The 20,914-nt window shown below is 50.1% G+C and overlaps 2 protein-coding genes across 3 annotated transcripts in view; one reads left to right on the top strand and one right to left on the bottom strand.

Annotated features, from left to right (window-relative positions):
• Positions 1-20,914, bottom strand: part of LOC137847122 (maestro heat-like repeat-containing protein family member 7) — a 48,765-nt gene that overhangs the window by 27,343 nt on the left and 508 nt on the right. Inside the window, exons 3-4 of one of the 2 annotated variants that reach the window (XM_068665404.1) lie at positions 20,418-20,573; positions 19,780-20,076 (exon numbers count right to left, since the gene is read on the bottom strand). In XM_068665404.1, the coding sequence (XP_068521505.1) occupies positions 19,789-20,076; positions 20,418-20,573 (444 nt within the window). In that variant the 3' untranslated portion in view covers positions 19,780-19,788. Of the gene's footprint in view, positions 1-19,779; positions 20,077-20,417; positions 20,574-20,914 lie in introns of those variants that run through there. The other variant, XM_068665403.1, reaches the window with a different exon arrangement.
• On the top strand, positions 6,202-7,152 carry LOC137847360 (olfactory receptor 14C36-like). Its single transcript, XM_068665641.1, has one exon. The coding sequence runs from the start codon at positions 6,202-6,204 to the stop codon at positions 7,150-7,152; it is 951 nt and encodes a 316-aa protein (XP_068521742.1).

The raw sequence follows: 20,914 nt of genomic DNA, 5'->3' as shown, positions 1-20,914 counted from the left end.
CTCACCTGGATGATGGCTGAAATCTTTTCACACATCTCATAGCTCACCATGGGAGAGGGATCGTGTGTTTGCTGATGGTGTTAGGATCCCTTCCTCTTTGCCCTCCTGTTCCCACAATGGCACAACTTCAGAGTAGCCTGCCTTGTCTTCTTCTTCCTCCTTTCTTGTCTGGGTAGGAGATTCTTTCCTTTCAAAACAGCCTGACTTTCAAATCCACTGTTTTGTCTTGAACATGGGGGGACTCATGGTGCCATAGGTTGGTTCTCTGGCCCCGCCATGGGACCCATTGTAGGGGTTGGAGTGGCTGCAAGGCCTGTCACGGTGGTTCAAGTGGCTGCAGATCCTGTGGCAGGGAGTGGAGTGGCTTCAGAGCCTGTCACAGGAGTTGGAGAGGCTTCTGTGCTCATTGTAGAGGTTGGAGTGGCTGAAGGCCCTTGCACAGGCTTTGGGGTGGTGGCAGTGTCTATCACAGTAGCTGGAGTGGCTGCAAGGCTCCTGATAGGTGTTGGAATGCCTGCAGGGCCAATCACACATGTTGCTGTGGCTGCAGGGCCTGTCACAGAGGTTGGAGTGGCATTGGTATTGGCTCCATAAGCACAGGTTAAGTCCCAGCATATTGCAGTGATTTTTGTCTCTTTAGAGTTGCCAGGGTAATCACATGGCTTTTTCAAGCATTTCATCATTTTTCTAATGATTCTGCACTTGCTGGGTGGTACAGTTCCAAAGCATTGGAGATGCCCACTGCTCTAGGTACCTGCCAATATCCTCACATACTCCCTGCCACTCCAAAATCTCCTGCCTCCAGACAGATCTCTGGAGGGCATTCTTAAGTAGCTGTTTGACCTTAAACAAAACCTGAAACGTTCAGGGGTGATAGCAAAAGGAACATGCTGGTTTGACCATCCCAAGGATATTCAAACTTTTGAAGAGCTTTTTAATTAGCCTGAAGGAGAAGGGGGAAGTGAAGCAGAAAGGGAAAGTGAAGAAGAGGAGAGAGTGTCTCTCCATTGCCTACTCCATGTCCCTATCTATCAGCTCTAGGGGCTGAGTACCAAGGGAACAAGTGGTCTTGCTCCTAAAGACTGAAGCAAAGAAGGAATTAAGTACGTCTGCCTTTACCTCATCTCTTGTCACTAGGTTTCTCCCCACATCCGATAAACGATAAAGAGTCTCCTTAATCCTCCTTTATTTAAAAGTATGTATACATATATATAAATATATATATAAACAGTTTTTATGTTCTTTGACACTAATAGCCAGATTGAGCTCCAGTGGGCTCAGCATCAGTACTCTCAACAGTACCAGCTCACTCAGCATGCCTTCATAGCAGATGTGCTCCAGCCCCTTGATCATCTTTGTGGCCCTCCTCTGGACTCGTTTCAATAATTCCGTGTACTCGAACTGCCACATTAAACCACAGCAGTTGTTGGCACACAGTGTGGGGCACAAAGGCTTGAGATAATGACAGATCCTACCACAGAGTGCTAAAATTAAATTGTTGTAAGCATTAGACCAGTTTAATAGTTGCTGCTCACAATGTCAACATTTTGGATCTCTGGTCTGTTGTGCTTGTTTTCAGAAATGTGTTCTATATAGCGCATTACTTACTGCATGTGTTGCTGTTGTGCTGTTTATCATTTGTGTGGCTTTTTTAAAGTTATTTCGCTATGTTGTGTAACACTGGCTTATGATTCTATAAAATTACTACTCGTACGACAAATCTGTTATTTGTACTGAACATTGCCATCACCTCCATACCTCAGGAACCATCACTCAGAAGCTATTAAGAGTTACAACCTTGACATTTTGCTTTAGGAAGCCAGTCTAGGGGGAGCAAAGGGAGGGACACTTCTCTACTTACTCATTCTCCCTTTCTCCTTCACCTCCCCCTTCTCCTCCAGGCTAATTTCACAGAATTTCACAGAATTTCAAGGTTGGAAGAGACCTCAAGATCATCGAGTCCAACCTCTGACCTAACGCTAACAGTCCCCAATAAACCATATCCCTCAGCTCTACATCTAAACGTCTTTTAAAGACTTCCAGGGATGGTGACTCCACCACTTCCCTGGGCAGCCTGTTCCAATGTCTAACAACCCTTTCGGTAAAGAAGTTCTTCCTAAGATCCAACCTCAAACTCCCCTGGTACAACTTAAGCCCATTCCCCCTCGTCCTGTCACCAGGCACGTGGGAGAACAGACCAACCCCCACCTCTCTACAGCCTCCTTTAAGGTATCTGTAGAGAGCAATAAGGTCGCCCCTGAGCCTCCTTTTCTCCAGGCTGAACAAGCCCAGCTCCTTCAGCTACTCCTCATAGGACTTGTTCTCCAGGCCCCTCACCAGCTTTGTTGCCCTTCTCTGGACTCTCTCCAGCACCTCCATATCCTTCTTGTAGCGACGGGCCCAAATTGAACAGAGTACTTGAGGTGCGGACTCACCAGAGCCAAGTACAGGGGGACAATCACTTCCCTAGTGCTGCTGGCCACACTGTTTCTGATACAAGCCACGATGCCGTTGGCCTTCTTGGCCACCTGAGCACACTGCTGCCTCATATTCAGCCGACTGTCCACCATCACTCCCAGGTCCTTCTCTGCCTGGCAGCTCTCCAACCACTCCTCTCCCAGCCTGTAGCTCTGCTTGGGGTTATTGCGCCCCAGGTGCAGGACCCGGCACTTGGCCTTGTTGAACTTCATGCAGTTGACCTCAGCCCATCGGTGCAGCCTATCCAGATCCTCCTGCAGAGCCTTCCTACCCTCGAGCAGATCAACACACGCACCTAGCTTGGTGTCATCTGCAAACTTACTGAGGGTGCACTCAATGCCCTCGTCCAGATCATTGATGAAGATATTAAAGAGGACCGGCCCCAGCATAGAGCCCTGGGGGAAGCCACTAGTGACCGGGCTCCAACTGGACTTGACTCCATTCACCACGACTCTTTGGGCCGGCTATCCAGCCAGTTTCTAACCCAACGAAGCATGCACCAGTCCATGCCAAGAGCAGCCAGTTTCTTGAGGAGAATGCTGTGGGAGACGGTGTCAAAAGCCTTGCTGAAGTCAAGGTAGACCACATCCACAGCCTTTCCCTCATCCACCCAGCGCGTCACTTTGTCATAGAAGGAGATCAGGTTCGTCAAGCAGGACCTGCCTTTCATAAACCCATGCTGACTGGGCCTGATCGCCTGCTTGCCCTGCAAGTGCCGCATGATGACTCTCAAGAGGATCTCCTCCATGAGCTTCCCTGGTACTGAGGTCAAACTGACAGGCCTGTAGTTTCCCGGGTCTGCCCTCTGGCCCTTCTTGTAGATGGGCGTCACATTTGCTAGCCGCCAGTCAGCTGGGACCTCCCCCGATAGCCAGGACTGCTGATAAATGATGGATAGGGGCTTGGCCAGCTCCTCTGCCAGTTCTCTCAGTACCCATGAGATGGTCCTATTGTTATGTGTCTTGCATGTGTTTCAGCTTTTGTTTAAGGATAAACAACTATTTAAGAATGCCCTCCAGATACCTGCCCCAAGGCAGAAGAGTTAGAAATGGCAGGGAGTGTGGGAGGATATGGGCAGGCACCTAGAGCAGAGGGCACCTACATTGCTTTGGAACTTCACTCCTGAACAAGTGCGGAATCCTTAAAACTGTAGAAATGCTTGAAAAGGAGATGTTTTCACCTTGGCAATTCCAAAGGGATGCAAATCGCTTCAATATGCTGGGACTTGGTCTGTGCTTACTGAGCCTCAGTCAGTGCCACTCCAAGCGCTGACAGGCCCTGCAGGTGTTGGAGTACACCTCTGGCATATCCTGCAGCCACTCCAGCTCCTGTGACAGGTCTAGTCCCAAACTAGACCAGACACCACAGGTCTGGTCTAATCCCAGACTAGACCAGACACCACAGGTCTGGTCTTGCTAGGCCAGAGCAACAACCTGTGCCAGTATCAGTTGCCTCTATATGCAGGAGAAAACAATGGATGTGAAAATCCAGCTCCTTAGAATGGCAGAGAACTACTACCCAGAAATGAAAGGAGGAAGAAGAATGTTGATCTGTGAAACCTTGACATAGACTTCCCCACGAGAGGCTACTTCAAAGATCCAAAAGGCACAGGTGGGGTTTTGGGGTAGCTGCCGTGGAGACAGGATATTAAAGAGCTGTCTACCTTGCCCAGCCTCTGGGAGGACAATTCCATTTCCAGAGTTGTTGAAGGTCAAAGAAGAGCAGATGCAGATGGTTACCACAGTGTTCTACCAGCATGTCCCCAGGCTGGACATCAGTCAGTCATGAGCAATTGCACTGTGCATAACTTGCTTTGTACATAACAAAAATAATAATAATAATTACTATTATAGTTATTTCTTTTACCTTTCAGTCCTTTAAACTGCCCTTATCTCAACACATAAGCATCTGGGGGGGTTGGTGTGAGCCAACAGCTGTGTGGTGCTGAGTTGCCCGCCAGGTTAAAGCAGAATATGTTTGACAACCACACTCTAATAACACAAATCACACTTGTAAAAGTCATCTCTCCTGTGTTCAGAGAAGGGCAGTCAGTGACGAATTTGGTCTGCTTCAAGCACCACACCCCAGGAGAGACCCTGCTGCCTTCAGGAGGTGTCAGCCCTGAGGCCTTGGGAGACACCTCGAGGGAGCACAATGGCACAGAGCAAGCAATGTCATGGTCGGGTGCTGTGCTGCTGAGCTGGGCCGGGCTCCTGGGAGCTGGGGTTGCTCGTGGCAAGCGGGCAGAGCTGCAGAGAGAGCTCTGTCCAGGAGCAGCTCCTCTGCACAGTGCAGCAGGGCTGGGAGCTCTGACCACAGGTGACACGGGGAGTAGAGAGCAGGAGAGAGGCACTGGAGGCAGTGAGGAGAGCCACAGAGGGCAGCGAGTGGCAGGACATACCTGCAGACTCTTTACATCATGAGTCTCTGGCAGCAGGGCAATGCAGGTGGGGTTGCCAAAGGGGTCTTCTACAGCTGGCACATCTGACGGCTGATAGCATCTGTCAGGATGACTTTTACTCTACATTTAATGTGGAGTAGAAGAAGTTGTAGACAGTGGCATTTATAAAAGGGAATTTCCAGAGGAAGACTGGGTCTTGGTTTACCTGAAGAGGAAAGCTTTTTTGGATTCTGTGCTTTCAGATTCTTGCAGTGGAGGGGAATCTGAGTGAGTCTGAGCACACAGCTTTTGGGATGGGGTGTGTGAGCAAGGACAGGGAGGAGATGTGAGGACACAGAACCAGCTGCCAGCAGGGACATGGGCAGACAGCAGGGACATGGGCAGGACAGGCGGTGATAGGGAGCTGCTGCCAGAATTGCTGTGCGAGGAAGGGCTCAGGCACCTCCCTGCCATCCCCTGCAGGGCAGGCACCTTCCCAGGGACACCCCCTGCTCTCCTCTCCCACCAGCACAGCCTCTGTCCTCAAGCCCCCAGTGTCCCAAGCAGGAGCTGCCTCCTCTGCAGGCAGAGCTGCAGCACAGGAGGGTCTGCTGAGTGTCTGTCTGTCCTTCCCTGGCCTCGCCTCCCCTGGCAGCAACACACTGGCATTCCTGCTGGCTTCTCCACCTGGCCATGCTGCTGCTGTTCTTGTTTCCAGGCTGGCTGGGGATGGGGGTTTCACATGCCCATGGAGTGAGGCCTTGGTGTGCTTGGAAGAAAGGGGAGTACAGGGACAGGGTGAGGGGTCTGGGGATGTGCACTTAGTCTGGATTCAGCAGTGTCCTGGTTCTTCTCGGGTGAACAAGTAAGTACAATTATCCTGCAACTCACAGACATGCCAGCAGAAGAGACTGGATGTCCCCTCTGAAGGACACTCTGTGTTAAAGGGACAGTCACTTTGTCTCTGAGGATCCACAAGGTTTCACTTGGAGTGCAGCACGAATGAAAATATACAAAAAAGAAATTCTCACAGCCCCACTGTGCAGTTGGGTGAATTTGGAACAGCAATGTAGATAATCACCTGATATCAGAAGTGAAATTAATCAGGGATTACCATGTTCCCCTTTTCTTATTGTCATAGGTGAGGACTGACTACTACACTGACCACAACCACTACAGTTCCCTGCTTCCAGAGACACTCAGGATACGTCTGTCATAACGCATGAAAGGGACCTGAGCAATGTCTTCTGGAGAGGCCAAAATTGAATTAGTTATGACATAATTCTGTACTATCTTTCTGCCTTTTTCATCCTTGGGCAGGACCCCATGCCCAGACCCAGCAAATGCCCAACAGCAGTTCTGTGAGTGAGTTCCTCCTGCTGGCATTCACAGACACGAGGGAGCTTCAGCTTCTCCACTTCTCGCTCTTCCTGGGCATCTACCTGGCTGCCCTCCTGGGCAACGGCCTCATCCTCACCGCCATAGCCTGCGACCACCGCCTCCACACCCCCATGTACTTCTTCCTCCTCAACCTCGCCCTCCTCGACCTGGGCTGCATCTCCACCACTCTGCCCAAAGCCATGGCCAATTTCCTCTGGGACACCAGGACCATTTCCTATGAAGGATGTGCTGCACAAGTCCTCTTTTTAGCTTTCTTGTTTGGAGCAGAGTATTGCCTCCTCACCGTCATGGCCTACGACCGCTATGTTGCCATCTGCAAGCCCCTGCACTACGGGAGCCTCCTGGGCAACAGAGCTTGTGCCCAGATGGCAGCAGCTGCCTGGGGCAGTGGCTTTCTCGATGCTGTCCTGCACACTGCCAATACATTTTCCTTGCCCCTCTGCCAAGGCAATGCTGTGGAACAGTTCTTCTGTGAAGTTCCCCAGATTCTCAAGCTCTCCTGCTCAGATGCCTACCTCAGGGAAGTTGGGGCACTTGTGTTTAGTATTTCTTTATTATTTGGTTGTTTTGTTTTTATTCTGGTTTCTTATGTGGAGATCTTCAGAGCCGTGCCGAGGATGCTCTCTGAGCATGGCCGGCACAAAGCTTTTTCCACATGCCTCCCTCACATGGCCATTGTCTCCCTGTTTGTCAGCACTGCAACAGTTGCCTACCTGAAGCCCCTCTCCACATTTTTGCCATCCCTGGACCTGGTGTTGTCATTTCTGTACTCGGTGGTGCCTCCAGCAGTGAACCCTCTTATCTACAGCATTAGGAACAAGGACATTAAGGATGCCTTGAGGAAACTCTTTGGTACCTACATTTCAGCATTAATAGTGGGCCCCATATCATAATAGGTCTCCCAAGTCATCTGAAAAAACTGTAAGGAAAATTTGTTGTAATTATTTTTATTTCTTATTATTTCCCATATCTTTGATGTTTTGACTGAGTGTTATTCTTAAACTCCTGCCTGTTAATTATTTATTTATTCTGATCTAATTAATTCATGTACCTATAGAACCAGTCTCTTTTGTGTAGATAAAGACAATAACTAATACAGCAGAAATTCATTGGTCTCAGCTGCCATCTCTTCCCATCTCCTCTGCAGCTGGGCGAGCAGCCCCAGCACACAGGAGGGGCTCAGGGCCATGAGCCCAGCTGCCACATGGAGGAGAAGCCCCAGTGGCCCTCAGGGCTGCCCCTCACTGCCTGCTGGGCTCTGCCTGTCTGCTGCCTTCAGGTCAGGGCTGCTGCTTCCCTGAAGCCATGGCCATGGCCAGCAGCAGGACGTGGCCTTTTCACTGCTGCTCTCTTTTGGCTTTCATTTTGTTCTCTTGTGCACTTGTATTTGGGTAAGACCGTAGATCTCCTGTACTGTTGTTTCTGCAGTGGCGTCCCTATGGCTGCAGGCAGCAGCAGGCAATGTGCAGCCGTGGGTCACAGCTGGCCTCCCTGATACCACGGCAGTAACAAAAGGGGCTGCTCAGGGATTCAGGTTTTCTGGGCTTCTTCATGGAGCGAAGGACACACACTGAATCTCTCAGGGGGGTCTGTGAGAGACCAAGGACTCAACCAAGAGCTCCCTTTATAGTGGCACTTGCCCAAGCAGACAACAACTGGTCTTCAACTGATTTCCATGGGACTGCACCCCCTGCAGAGGGTTGGATGGCCAATGCCAGCCTGGAGAGGAATCCGGAGCTGTCAGGAGATGTAAGGGGATCTCCAGGAACAACATCAAATGAGTGACCATCCAAATAAATGCCTTGTAAAGGAAAAGGCAAATTTGAGGAGTTCTTGGGCTAAGGAGGGCTTTCGTATGCCAAGAGAGGTGGTGAAGAGCCAGCAGGCAAAGGCCCATAAGACTATAGAGTAATTGAGGCTCTTTGGAGCCTCGTGGGCCAGGTCTGTTGCAGCACTTGTCTGCCATTTGTGCCCTTAGAGACACCCCATGGCCCTACCAAGCACTGCCCAGTACTGCTGAGCCACCAGGGCAGATGGAAAGGGGCTCAGCAGCAGAGATCCCCATGGAGTTCAGTCTGCTGCCCACCCTGAGCAGCACAGACAGGGCAGAGACCCCGGGGGCACCACAGTCCCCTGGTTCTACAGAGCAGCACTGCCAGCTCAGGGCTCTGTGGGGAACATGGACAAGGAAGAAATAACGGCTGGCCAGGCCAGCACAGACACATTGTCCTGGGTAAGGCTCTCTGGGAGCAGGGAATGACCTGGGGAAGAGCAAGGCAGCATTTCTGTGCCTGCACTGGTGGGTAAAAGAGAAAAAGAAAGCTCTTTGTGCAGACACCTCGGAGAAGGCTGCGCTAAGGCTTGGCCAGGCCTGGGGAGCAGGGCTGGCCCTGTGGGGCACAGGCACTGTGTCCTGGGGATCTCCCAGGCAAGAGACCAGGGCTCCTACATAGGCAAGGACCTCCATTTCTCTGCACCATGGACACCTCCTTACTCAACACATCCAGCAAATAAACACCTATTAGCAACTTGCTTCTTTTCTTCTATAAGAATTGGGGGAAAGAATAGCAAATGTAAGTAAACTCACAAATTGCAAACCACAGAAGGCCTTGAAGATGTGCAAGCACTGCTCAGAAACAGTGACAACAGTTGTGGGTGATCAACATTGTTCTGGTTACGTTATCAAAAACAGAGCACCACAAGGGGCTGCTCTGCAGAGAGTATTGTGGAGAAAGAGAATTGTGGCTTGAGCTTAGGAGAAAAAAGAGGGTTTATAATCTTTGGAAAAGTGGACAGGCCACTAGGGAGGACTATAAGGATGTAGCGAGGCTGTGCAGGGACAAGATTAGGAAGGCCAAAGCTCATCTGGAGCTCAATCTGGCTACTGCCGTTAAAGATAACAAAAAATGTTTTTATAAATACATCAACACAAAAAGGAGGACTAAGGAGAATCTCCATCCTTTCCTGGATGCGGGGGGAAACTTAGTTACAAGAGATGAGGAAAAGGCGGAGGTGCTGAATGCCTTCTTCGCCTCAGTCTTTAGCAGCAAAACCGGTTGTTCTCTGGATACCCAGTACCCTGAGCTGGTGGAAGGGGATGGGGAGCAGGATGTGGCCCTCACCATCCACGAAGAACTGGTTGGTGACCTGCTACGGCACTTGGATGTGCACAAGTCGATGGGGCCGGATGGGATCCACCCAAGGGTACTGAGAGAACTGGCAGAGGAGCTGGCCAAGCCCCTATCCATCATTTATCAGCAGTCCTGGCTATCGGGGGAGGTCCCAGCTGACTGGCGGCTAGCAAACATGACGCCCATCTACAAGAAGGGCCGGAGGGCAGACCCGGGGAACTACAGGCCGGTCAGTTTGTCTTCAGTACCAGGGAAGCTCATGGAGCAGATCCTCTTGGGAGTCATCATGCGGCACTTGCAGGGCAAGCAGGTGATCAGGCCCAGTCAGCATGGGTTTATGGAAGGCAGATCCTGCTTGACGAACCTGATCTCCTTCTACAACAAAGTGACGCGCTGGGTGGACGAGGGAAAGGCTGTGGATGTGGTCTACCTTGACTTCAGCAAGGCTTTTGACACCGTCTCCCACAGCATTCTCCTCAAGAAACTGGCTGCTCTTGGCTTGGACTGGCGCACGCTTCGTTGGGTTAGAAACTGGCTGGATAGCCGGGCCCAAAGAGTTGTGGTAAATGGAGCCAAGTCCAGTTGGAGGCCAGTCACTAGTGGCGTCCCCCAGGGCTCGGTGCTGGGGCCGGTCCTCTTTAACATCCTCATCAATGATCTGGATGACGGCATTGAGTGCACCCTCAGTAAGTTTGCAGATGACACCAAGCTAGGTGCGTGTGTTGATCTGCTCGAGGGTAGGAAGGCTCTGCAGGAGGATCTGGATAGGCTGCACCGATGGGCTGAGGTCAACTGCATGAAGTTCAACAAGGCCAAGTGCCGGGTCCTGCACCTGGGGCGCAATAACCCCAAGCAGAGCTACAGGCTGGGAGAGGAATGGTTGGAGAGCTGCCAGGCAGAGAAGGACCTGGGAGTGATGGTGGACAGTCGGCTGAATATGAGCCAGCAGTGTGCTCAGGTGGCCAAGAAAGCCAATGGCATCGTGGCTTGTATCAGAAACAGTGTGACCAGCAGGGCTAGGGAGGTGATCGTCCCCCTGTACTCGGCTCTGGTGAGGCCGCACCTCGAGTACTGTGTTCAGTTTTGGGCCCCTCGCTACAAGAAGGACATCGAGGTGCTTGAGCGGGTCCAAAGAAGGGCGACGAAGCTGGTGAGGGGCCTGGAGAACAAGTCCTATGAGGAGCGGCTGAAGGAGCTGGGCTTGTTCAGCCTAGAGAAGAGGAGGCTCAGGGGTGACCTTATTGCTCTGTATAAGTACATTAAAGGAGGCTGTAGCAAGGTGGGGGTTGGCCTGTTCTCCCATGTGCCTGGTGACAGGACGAGGGGGAATGGGCTAAAGTTGCGCCAGGGGAGTTTTAGGTTAGATGTTAGGAAGAATTTCTTTACTGAAAGGGTTTTTAGGCACTGGAACAGGCTGCCCAGGGAGGTGGTGGAGTCACCATCCCTGGAAGTCTTCAAAAGACGTTTAGATGTAGAGCTGAGGGATATGGTTTAGTGGGGACTGTTAGCGTTAGGTTAGAGGTTGGACTCGATGATCTTGAGGTCTCTTCCAACCTAGAGATTCTGTGATTCTGTGTGATTCTGTGAAATCAGAGATTGAGGTGTTGAAGTCATCATTGGACTTTGAAAGGGAGACGGGAAAAACATTAGGAATCAGAGTGGATAAACTTTTGGATGAAAATGACAAACTTGTGAGTGAAAATGATAAACTTGTGCATGAGGATAATCATCTTAAACAATTGCTGGAGAGGGTTAGTCATCTGTTAAACAAAGTACAGCCTTGCACTTCGGTCAAACAGATTCGTGGAGGGCTGCATAGTGTAGAACCTGAAAGCTGGGACAGTGATTTCTGGTCTGACAGTGATGATGGTGTTGAAGAGATTTCTGATTCTGAACCCCAATCCATTTCCTTGAGACCTTTGGTTAAGACTGAGACTACTATTGATGATAATGATGAAATCCGCACTACTGTGCAAACAATTCCGTTGCCACCAGCAGAGTTGGTTAAAATACAGGAGAAGTTCTCAAGGCGGTCAGGGGAATCAGAAGTTGAGTATGTGTGTCGAGTTTCTCTTAAAGGAGGAGATCGAATGATGTTGTGTAAGGAAGAGGTAGGAGGCTTTTGGAGACCTGGAGTATTTTTAACCACCACACCAGGAGCTGACCTGGCTGTAGCAGTACAGAAAGCAGCCTGTATTCAAGCGATATATGAAAGAGATGAATTTAGGAAATTCCCGATGTTAGCTCCTATTGATCCGGTTCGGTTAACCCCTCATCTGTGGACTCCCTGATTGCCTTAAGATGTTTGTAGCAAACACCCAAGATCACATACTAGCTGCTTGTAGGGATGATGATAGTGGTTGTAGGCGAAATCCTAACTCCCCTATTCCCACCTGGAGTGAATTGGTACAAGACATAGATAAGTACGGACACCAAATGGGCTGGATTAATTCATCCAGTATTAAATCCCAAGACCACTCTCGGCGAGTCCGCCAAATCCACACTAAAAATCCCAGATATCCCAAATTCAAAGAGAGGTTGAAACCTAATAGGGAACGAGGTGAGTTGTGTCAGCAAAAAACTCTTATCCCCGGGGAGGGCAATGAGCCACCCTGCTCAGCGGGCATTAGCAATTCAATGGCTCTCTAATGAACACTCTGACCCTATTATCGCTATTGCTGTTGAACCCCCAAAAATATTGGTAAATTTTCTTATTGATACCAGGACCCAAATGTCAGTAATTACACATGAGACAGCACAAACCCTGAGCATAACACCTGGTCAACACAGGGTTAAATTCACGGGAATCAATGGTGTGGAAAAACAGTGCCCCACTGTAAAAATTTCACTCTGGTTGCCAGAGGAACAAAAATTAACCAGGGTAGAAGTATTAGTTGGTGCTGCATACACTAATATTTTAGGATTTGACAGACTGCATGGTTGTATGTGGAAACTCCCTGATGGAACTGTGTGGAGTTTCGCGACACATCAAAGGGATTCAGGCACCATGAGACTGAGCCTGTTACAAACATCCATACCCCTATCCCCTCTAAAATCATTAATGATCGGGCAGTATCTGTTGTCAGCAGCAGCACTTATGGGGATTGACGGGGTGATAACAGAATTGGAAAAAAGAGGCATTATTAAAAGGACCAATTCACCTTACAATTCACCAGTGTGGCCAGTAAAGAAACCAACCAGGCAATGGCATTTTACAGTGGATTACAGACAGTTAAATGCTAACACTACACCTTTGAATGCCACAGTTCCAAACATGGCAGAGATAGTGAAAGCCCTCTGTGTTTCTAATAGTAGCAATAGTGCTAACTACTCCCAAATATTTCTATGCATGGGAAATCAAAGATTGCTATTTCACCCTCTTTCTAACCCTGCCGGTTGAATACAACCGAGCATATTTTATTTTCTTTTGTGTTCACAGGAACCCTGAGCGAACTGTATAGGGACAGCTGGAAGATGACGAATCAACAGTTTGGATTAATGATGCTATGCTTTACCCTGACCTTGACGCAATTACAGACCTTAAAGGAAACTTAGCTACTGTGGCTGTGCATGGAGCTGAGGTGTTTCACCATGGCATTTAACCATGTATTGTCACAGTATAGCACAGTCACTGGAACATCTCAAAACAGAAAGGACCTAAATCTCTCTACTTTAGTTCTACATGGAAACAAAATATTTTCAAAAGATGAATGGAGTTGGAACAATTCTCTAAGAATGGCTGAACTTCAAGCCATGTCTGGATTCATGGTCAAAGGATAAGAAGCCTCTGCCCCTGCAGATATTTGAAAACGAACCGACTCAGCTTCCCATTGGTCTAACTCCTTCCATCTTCAACACAGGTCCTTACATAATTAAAAATGTGGGACAACAACAAATTCTCTTTAACCCTAGTTGGTCCCTAAAAAGGGTAGAGCTAGGGCTGCACATTAGTATCTCTGAAATTAACTCAAAATGTACCACCTTTCTGAGAACTGCCTACACCGGCTGGTTAGCATGGTTACATGGACGTTCTCCAAAACAATCTCAGCGCGTGCCATGGGATGCAACTGGGTTATTAGGGACAGGATTAGGTATCTTAAATAGCATTGATGCTGAGGTCTTAATGAGTAGAATAACTGCTACTACAGATGACCTAAGGAAACTGGAAAAACCAATAAAATAATCCTTATTGGCCTTAGGAGCAAATCAATGGCTTCTATCAGATGTTTTGCCCCATTGGAAACAAATTGAGGAAAATGATCATCAATTAATTGTAAATGCCCTTGGAAAAGCCCAAGGCAATACCTCCCTTGCCTTGAGTTGCATCCAAGCGCAGTTATGGATACAAGCTGTAGCAGCAGCTATTATTAGAGAGGGAGAAGGAGGAACTTTGCCCATTGAAATTTGAAAATTGATTTAGGATAATGCTTCAGAATTTGAAAAAGAATTTCAAGCTTGGTGGCAATTAGTCAACTTTACCCATTATGCAGAAAATGATAAAATTGTTGCCTTTATACTTACTATAAGTAATGCCACTGTATACAATGTATATCCAATCATTGCATTAGGACTCAATCATAATGGAACTATACTTTATCCTAAAGAGCGTAAAGTATGGGCCCATCAAAAGGGAGGAAAGTGGCAAACAATTGATGTAAATGCATGTATTGTGCATGAACAAAAAGGTTTCATCTGTGAAAGTAACACGCTGGAATCTCAAGACATTTCTCTTGACACTGAGCAAAATATTTGCCACTTTGAGATACATCCTAATGAAACCCTTGAAACTGTACTTGTATATATTGGGAAAGGTTGCGTTTGCATGAGAACTCATTGTGATTCTACAGTTGTAGATAATACAGTGGTAGATACCAGTAATCACTCTAATGTTTGTGTTTGCAATTTTACCAAAATTCTAGGATGTGATTTTAAATACTCAGTTCCTGTCTCTTCTTATCAACTTATTGCATCTAATTATATTCTGCTTCATGAACTGCTGCCTACTCCTATAGGAATGAACCTTACCTTGGTGAAGAAATTGCTGGTACATGAGGACCTGAAGCAGATGATGACACAAGTACGAGAAAATGGACACAAGACTGATTACTGTCCATCATGATACACAAGAAATACATCGAGTGATGGAAAGAGTAAAGAGAGATGAGAGACACCGTTGGTGGGACACTTTGTTTGGATGGTTGCCAGCTGCCAAGGGAATCTTCAACAAGATGCTTCACCCTGTTATTGTTCTGTTAATACTCACTGTATTATGTTTTATACTGACAATTAGTTTGTATGTTAAACTCTGGTTTATGATGAACTTTTAACGAGTTTTATTTCTAGGCTGCGCACCTGTAACACCTGTAACACCTGTAACATCTATAACACCTGTAACACCTGTAACACCTGTAACACCTGTAATACCTGTAACATCTATAACACCTGTAACATCTGTAACATCTGTAACATCTATAACACCTGTGTATTTCATGCATACTAGCTTGCTTTTGCAGACTGTCACCATCACCGGCAATGCAAAAGAACCTGATTATCTGTTGCTGTAATAAACCACACTTGATTGCATTGTGATAGCTCTCATTAAGTGCAACTAGGGTGAGGGTGGTTATCTGTGATAGTTCAGTGTTCTGAATCTAACCAGACCCCCAGACGGTTAATGCGTTTTTGGTGAATGTCTGAACGGACCCCCAGACAGTTAATGTGTTTTTGGTGAACGTCTGACTGGTTCAGTACTCTGAATCCGACCGGGCCGGATTAGAGAAAACTAATCTATAATCTAAGTTAGATGTTGTAGGAAGATGCTGTAGGATCAACGACAGGTCAACGTTGCAAGGAGCCGGGAAGTGCAACAAGGACTTGAGCTAAGCTGGTGCTCGTGTCCAGACATCCAACTCCACCTGCCTTGAGTGGCCACTTTGGCAGATGAAGACCTAATCATCAACAGTTCTTATGAACATTTTCCAAGAAAGACCTATGGAATGAGAAGATACACCTGCCTATTAATCCTGTCCTGTTAAATCCTTGTCCTGTTAAAGGACAAGGAATAATGATGAGAATGCTTGTATGCTAAAGTATGGGGATCTGAGTGTGACACAAATGTTATGGAATAAGGGGTGGAGGTTGTACTGGGTCTGGCTGGGATGGTAACTTTCCCGGCAGCAGCCCATACAGTGCCGTACTCTGCACTTGTAGCTGGAACAGCAGTGTTAACACACCAGTGTTGTGTCTACTGCTGAGCAGCAGTGGCACAGTATTGGGTCTTTCTCTAACCCTCCTAGGGGATGGGCGAAAAGTGAGGAGAGAAACATCACTAGGGCAGCTGACCTAAACCGATCAAAGGGATATTCCATACCATGTGATGTCACACTCAGCAATAAAAGGTGGAAACAGGAAGAAGAGGGGAGGGGTGGGCTCTCGTTGAGAAGATGTCGGTCCTCCTCTCGAATACCGGCTGCGTGCGTTGAGGCCTTGCTTCAAGGACGTGGTCAATCATCGCTCATTTGTGGGAAGTAGAGAATAATTTCTTTCCTCTGCACTTCCATATAGCCTTCATTTATTTTGTTTGTTTGTTTTCCTCCCTTCTTTTTATTTTCCTTTTTTCCCCTCCCTTTCCCCTTTCCCTTTTTATTTCCCCTTAGTTAAATTGTTTAGTTCATGGTAGTCTTTATTTAATTATTATAATTATTTCCCTTTAATTAAATTATCCTTATCTCAACCCGTGAGTTGTTCTTTGCTTTACTTCTCCCCCTCCTCATCTAAAGGAGGGGGAGTGAGAGAGCGTTTATGGGGTTTAGCTGCCCAGCACGGTAAAACCACCACACCCGGTCCTTGGGCGAAGACAATCCCACGAGTGGGTTTGCCTTTTCTCGAGGCAGGAGCAACCCACACTGCCTTCCCCATCCACCTTCCTACATGCACTACGGGAACTTTAGCTCCTTTCACAGTGTGTAGGGGTTTTGTTTCAGCAGGACCAGCACGGCTGTCAGACCCCCTATTGTTAACTAGCCAAGTGGCTTCTGGTAGATTTGTGTCCCATTGTTTCCACGTCCCAGCACCTAATGCTCGTAAGAGAATCACAGAATTTCACAGAATTTCTAGGTTGGAAGAGACCTCAAGATCATCAAGTCCAACCTCTGACCTAACACTAACAGTCCCCACTAAACCATCCCGAGCACAGCTGTCCTAAATCCATCCCAATAAAGAAATTTTAACCGAGGGTGACAGAAAAGTCCCCTGCTTTTTCCCTTTCATATTCATTGATGTCATTGCCAGTCCAATACTAATCACAATCATTTTTTTTACATAGTCTTTAACAGTCCATGGTACCTCTCAACCTTCCCAGAAGCTTGCGTTTGATAAGGGATGTGCTACACCCACTCAACACCATGCCTCTTGGCCCAGGAGGTAAAAGGATTGTTTCAGAAATGACTCCCATTGTCAGACTCAATTCTCTCTGGTGTACCATGACGCCACAATACTTGTCTTTCCAGGCCCTAGACAGTGTTTCGGGCCGTGGCGTGGTTTACAGGGTACGTTTCCAGCCACCCAGTAGTTGCTTCTACCATGCTGAGTATGTACCGTTTGCCTTAGCGAGTTTTTGGGAGTGGTCCAATATAGTCAATCTGCCAGGCCTCACCATATTGAAACCCTAGCCATCTCCCCCTGTTCCAGGGAGATTTTACCTTCGTGGCTTTCTTGATTGCAGCACAGGTCTCACACTCATGGGTAACCTGTGTGATGGCCTCAATGGTCAAGTCCACCCCTCGATCACGAGCCCATCTGTAAGTGGCATCCCTCCCCAGATGTCCTAATGTTTCATGGGCCCATCGGGCTACAAACAGCTCACCCTCACGTTCCCAGTCCAGGTCCACCTGAGCCACTTCGATTTTCGAAGCTCAATCCACTTCTTCGTTGTTCTGATGTTCTTCAGTAGCGTGACTCTTGGGCACGTGGGCATCTGCATGACTGAATGACTAATGCCTGAAGATGCCCAGCTCCTTCCCAGTGCCCCCAGTAATGCCTGGAGACCCCTAATACCTTCCCAGTGCTCCCCAGTGCTGTCTTTAGCCCCCCCAGTTCTGTTCCAGTGCCACTCAGTAATGTCTGGAGATGCCTGGTTCCCTCCCAGTGCCCCCTAGTTCTGTCCTGAGTGCCCCCAGTTCTCTCCCAGTTCCCCCCAGTATTGCTCAGAGTCCCCAAGCACCCTCCCAGTGACCCCCAGTAATGCCTAGAGACCCCCCTGCTCCCTCCCAGTGTCCCCCAGTTCTGCCCAGAGGTCACCAGTACCCTCCCAGTAACCCCCAGTGCTGGCCCCCGTGCCCCAGTGTGCTCACAGTTCCTCCCAGTGCTCCCCAGAGTCCCCAGTGTACGCATCTAGTGCATCCCAGTACCCTCCCAGCGTCCCCAAGTGATGCCCAGAGCATACCAATTCCTTCCCAGTGCCTCCCAGCACTGCCTGGAGACCACCCAGTACCCTCCCAGTGCTCCCCTGAGCCACCAGTACCCACCTAGAAGTAGCTAGAGCCCCCAGTACTCTCCCAGTGCCCCCCAGTACTGCACAGAGCCCCTCAATAACACCCCAGTGCCCCACATTGCTGTCTAGAGCCCCTCAGTGTTCTCCCAGTGCCCACCAGTAATGCCTACAGGAGGTCTCTGGGCATTACTGAAGGGCACTGGGAGAGTGCTGGGAAGCTCTGAGCGACACTGGGGGGCGCTGGAAGAGAGCTGAAGATCCACAGGCATTACTGGGGGGGGTCACTGGGAGGGTGCTGGTGGGCTCTAAGCAACACTGGGACGCATTGGGAGGGACCTGGGGACACTCAGGACAGCACTAGGGTCACTGGGAGGGAATTGGGGGGGTCTCCAGGCATTACTGGGGCACACTGGAACAGAATTGAGGGGGCTGAAGACAGCACTGGGGGGCACTGGGAGGGTGCTGGGGGGCTCTGAGCAATACTGGGGGGGCACAGGGAGAGTACTGAAGGTCCATAGGCATTACTCGGGGGCACTGGGAGGGTGCTGGGGGGCTCTGGGCAATACTGGGGGGGCACTGGGAGAGTGCTGAAGGTCCATAGGCATTACTGGGGGGCACTGGGAGGGTGCTGGGGAGCTCTGGGCAACACTGGGGGGCACTGGGAGGGTGCTGGAGCCTCTAAGCAATATTGGGAGGCACTGGGTGGGTAAACCACTTGCTAGACACCTCTAGATACAGGCACAGCCAGGGATTTGGAAGCTTTTAGAGGGTTCCAGGGATTCAGAAATTCTTTGAAGGTTCCAGGATGGGTCAGGAGAAAAGGGACCCATAACAGGAACTTGGAAGATTGGGTCTACTCCTGGAGAGCTGAACGTTAGGCTTGTTACAAATGAAGTCTCAACTCGATCTGAATTTAGTCATACTTATAAAATGGGTAATATTTAAAGATTTATAGTAATATTTACAAAAGGGTTTTGGGGACTGCTGCGGGGCTAACAGCAGCACAGCAGTCGAGATAGCAGTTCTGACATTCTGTAACGCCTTGATGTCAGGATCTTGGTGGTTTGAACTGTCGTGTAACGGACCGTGGGATTCGGGTCGTTACATAAAGGCTGGAGGGCTGCAAAAGAAAGAAGAGCAGAGATGAAAACCCACTCCTTGCAGAGATCCCCAGGCATCCCCTGCAGACCATGCCAGCCCCACTCGACTCTTCCCCAGGCCAGGAAGAGGCAGTTTCATCTCCCTCTTCGTCCAGGTTGTGTGCTCTACAACAGGCTCCCACCTTCTGTCAGCCTTACTGCCCTTTCCCCTGACTCTTCCTCAGGGACACTCAACCCTTTCAGCGGCACTGCCCAGCTCCAGGCTGGGAGGCCATTCCCTGACACCACGGGCTACCCCGTCTCCTCTCCCTCGTTCCTATGGCTGCATTGCTCCTCCGCCCTGAAGCATTTCCCTGGAGCAGGGCAAGGCACGGGGGCCTCTGCCGCTGTCCCCCCAGCCCTAGCACACCCCCCACTGCCCTCACTCACCGCTGAGGATTTCATCCAGCTTCTCCTCGCTCTGGTCCTTGCAGTAGCGTGCAGCAAGACCTAGACACAGAGATCCCATCAGAGCCCCGCTCCCCAGCACGCTCCCAGCAGCGCAGCCCCTGGCCTGGCCAGCCATGCTGTGCCCCCTCCTGCACCCTGGAGCAAGGGCCCAGTCGGGGGGCCTGGGGGCAACAGGGCTGTGCCTGGGGCTGCCAAAGGCTGCCCCAAGAGGGACCCAGGGGCTGGGCTCACCAATGAATCTGACGGCCTCAAGTCGCAAGTTGGTCTGAGTGGCCTGCAGGTAGGGCTGGCTCTGCTGCAGGTATTCTTCTACTCTGCCTCTGTCCTGCTGCAGCTGGAGAGAGAGAGAACGCAGGGTCACGGGGCTTGCACACCCTCTCCAGGGTCTCCTCCAGCATCCTGGGGGCAGGGAGGGCAGAGGGGCCTGCAGAAGAGCCCCCTGGGGCTCTGTGCTGGCAGGAAGGGAGTGAGGATGCGGCTGCAGGCAGCAGGCTCTGGCCGGGCATGTTTGCCCAGCTGGGGCAAACCAAGGTGGGTCCTTACCAAGCACTCCCTGATGTTCCACGTCTGTTCTGTCTTGGCCAAGCGCTTGAGCTCTTTGCGTCGCAGAAACTTTGCAGCCACGGCGAGAGCTTCCCCAGAGGCCTGCGGAGCAGCAGAGGTTGGGAGGTAGCAGCACAGCCTTGGGAAGGAGACCCTCTGCCCCCTCCTCTTGGCAGGGCTGCGAGCCTTTCCCAGCGTGTTATGGGAGGCTGTGGTGGGGGGCAGCGTGCACTGGGTTCAGTGGCCAAGGCAAGGCCACGGGACAGCCACCATCAGAGGCAGCTCACAATGAGAGAGATCCCAGAGATCACAGCCAGAGATCAGAGGCTGGACTCGATGATCTTGAGGTCTCTTCCAACCTAGAAATTCTGTGATCCCCCAGAGCAACCCTGTGGCATCAGCACACCCTTGCCCACCTAACTGCTCAGCTCTGAGATCTGTACCTTTGCTACGCTCTCACTCTGGTCTCTCATGTGAAAGTAGAGTGGGAGAAGGCTCCTGTGCACTGTCCTCTTCATTTCCTTCTTCCTTTGCCGCAGCACAGGCTTCACCACAGCTTGGAAGAGGCAGATGGAGTGCTCCCGCACCTGGCTGGACTCCTGGCAGGGAGGAGGGCAGGAGGAATTTCAGCATCAGCTTGACTGATGTGAAGGGAGCTCCCAGCACTGTGAGATGCTTCAGCTCTGGATCCTTCCCAAAGGAGCTGCTCAGGGGCAGCTGCAAGGCCTGGTGCCCGTGAAGGGCAACGCAATCGGTTGCCATCGCAGGCTGCCCGCCAGCCACCCACTTTCGCCACCAGCCGCACCAGCCATGCCCAAGCAGAGCTCCCCAGTGCCTGGGCTGACGAGGAGACTGGGAAGGCCCTGCCTGAGTGCTGCCCACAGGGCTGGGCTGAAGGGCAGCCCTCGTTACAGGGGGCCCAGCTGAGGGCTCGGGCTCC

Source organism: Anas acuta, chromosome W (genome assembly GCF_963932015.1).
Source record: "Anas acuta chromosome W, bAnaAcu1.1, whole genome shotgun sequence".
NCBI classification, from domain to species: Eukaryota; Metazoa; Chordata; class Aves; order Anseriformes; family Anatidae; genus Anas; species Anas acuta.
This window is presented reverse-complemented; position numbering and strand designations above follow the sequence as displayed.

What these genes read in the sequence shown, in the direction of transcription:
- LOC137847360 (XM_068665641.1), top strand. Translation starts at nt 6,202, where the DNA reads ATGCCCAACAGCAGTTCTGTGAGTGAGTTCCTCCTGCTGGCATTCACA.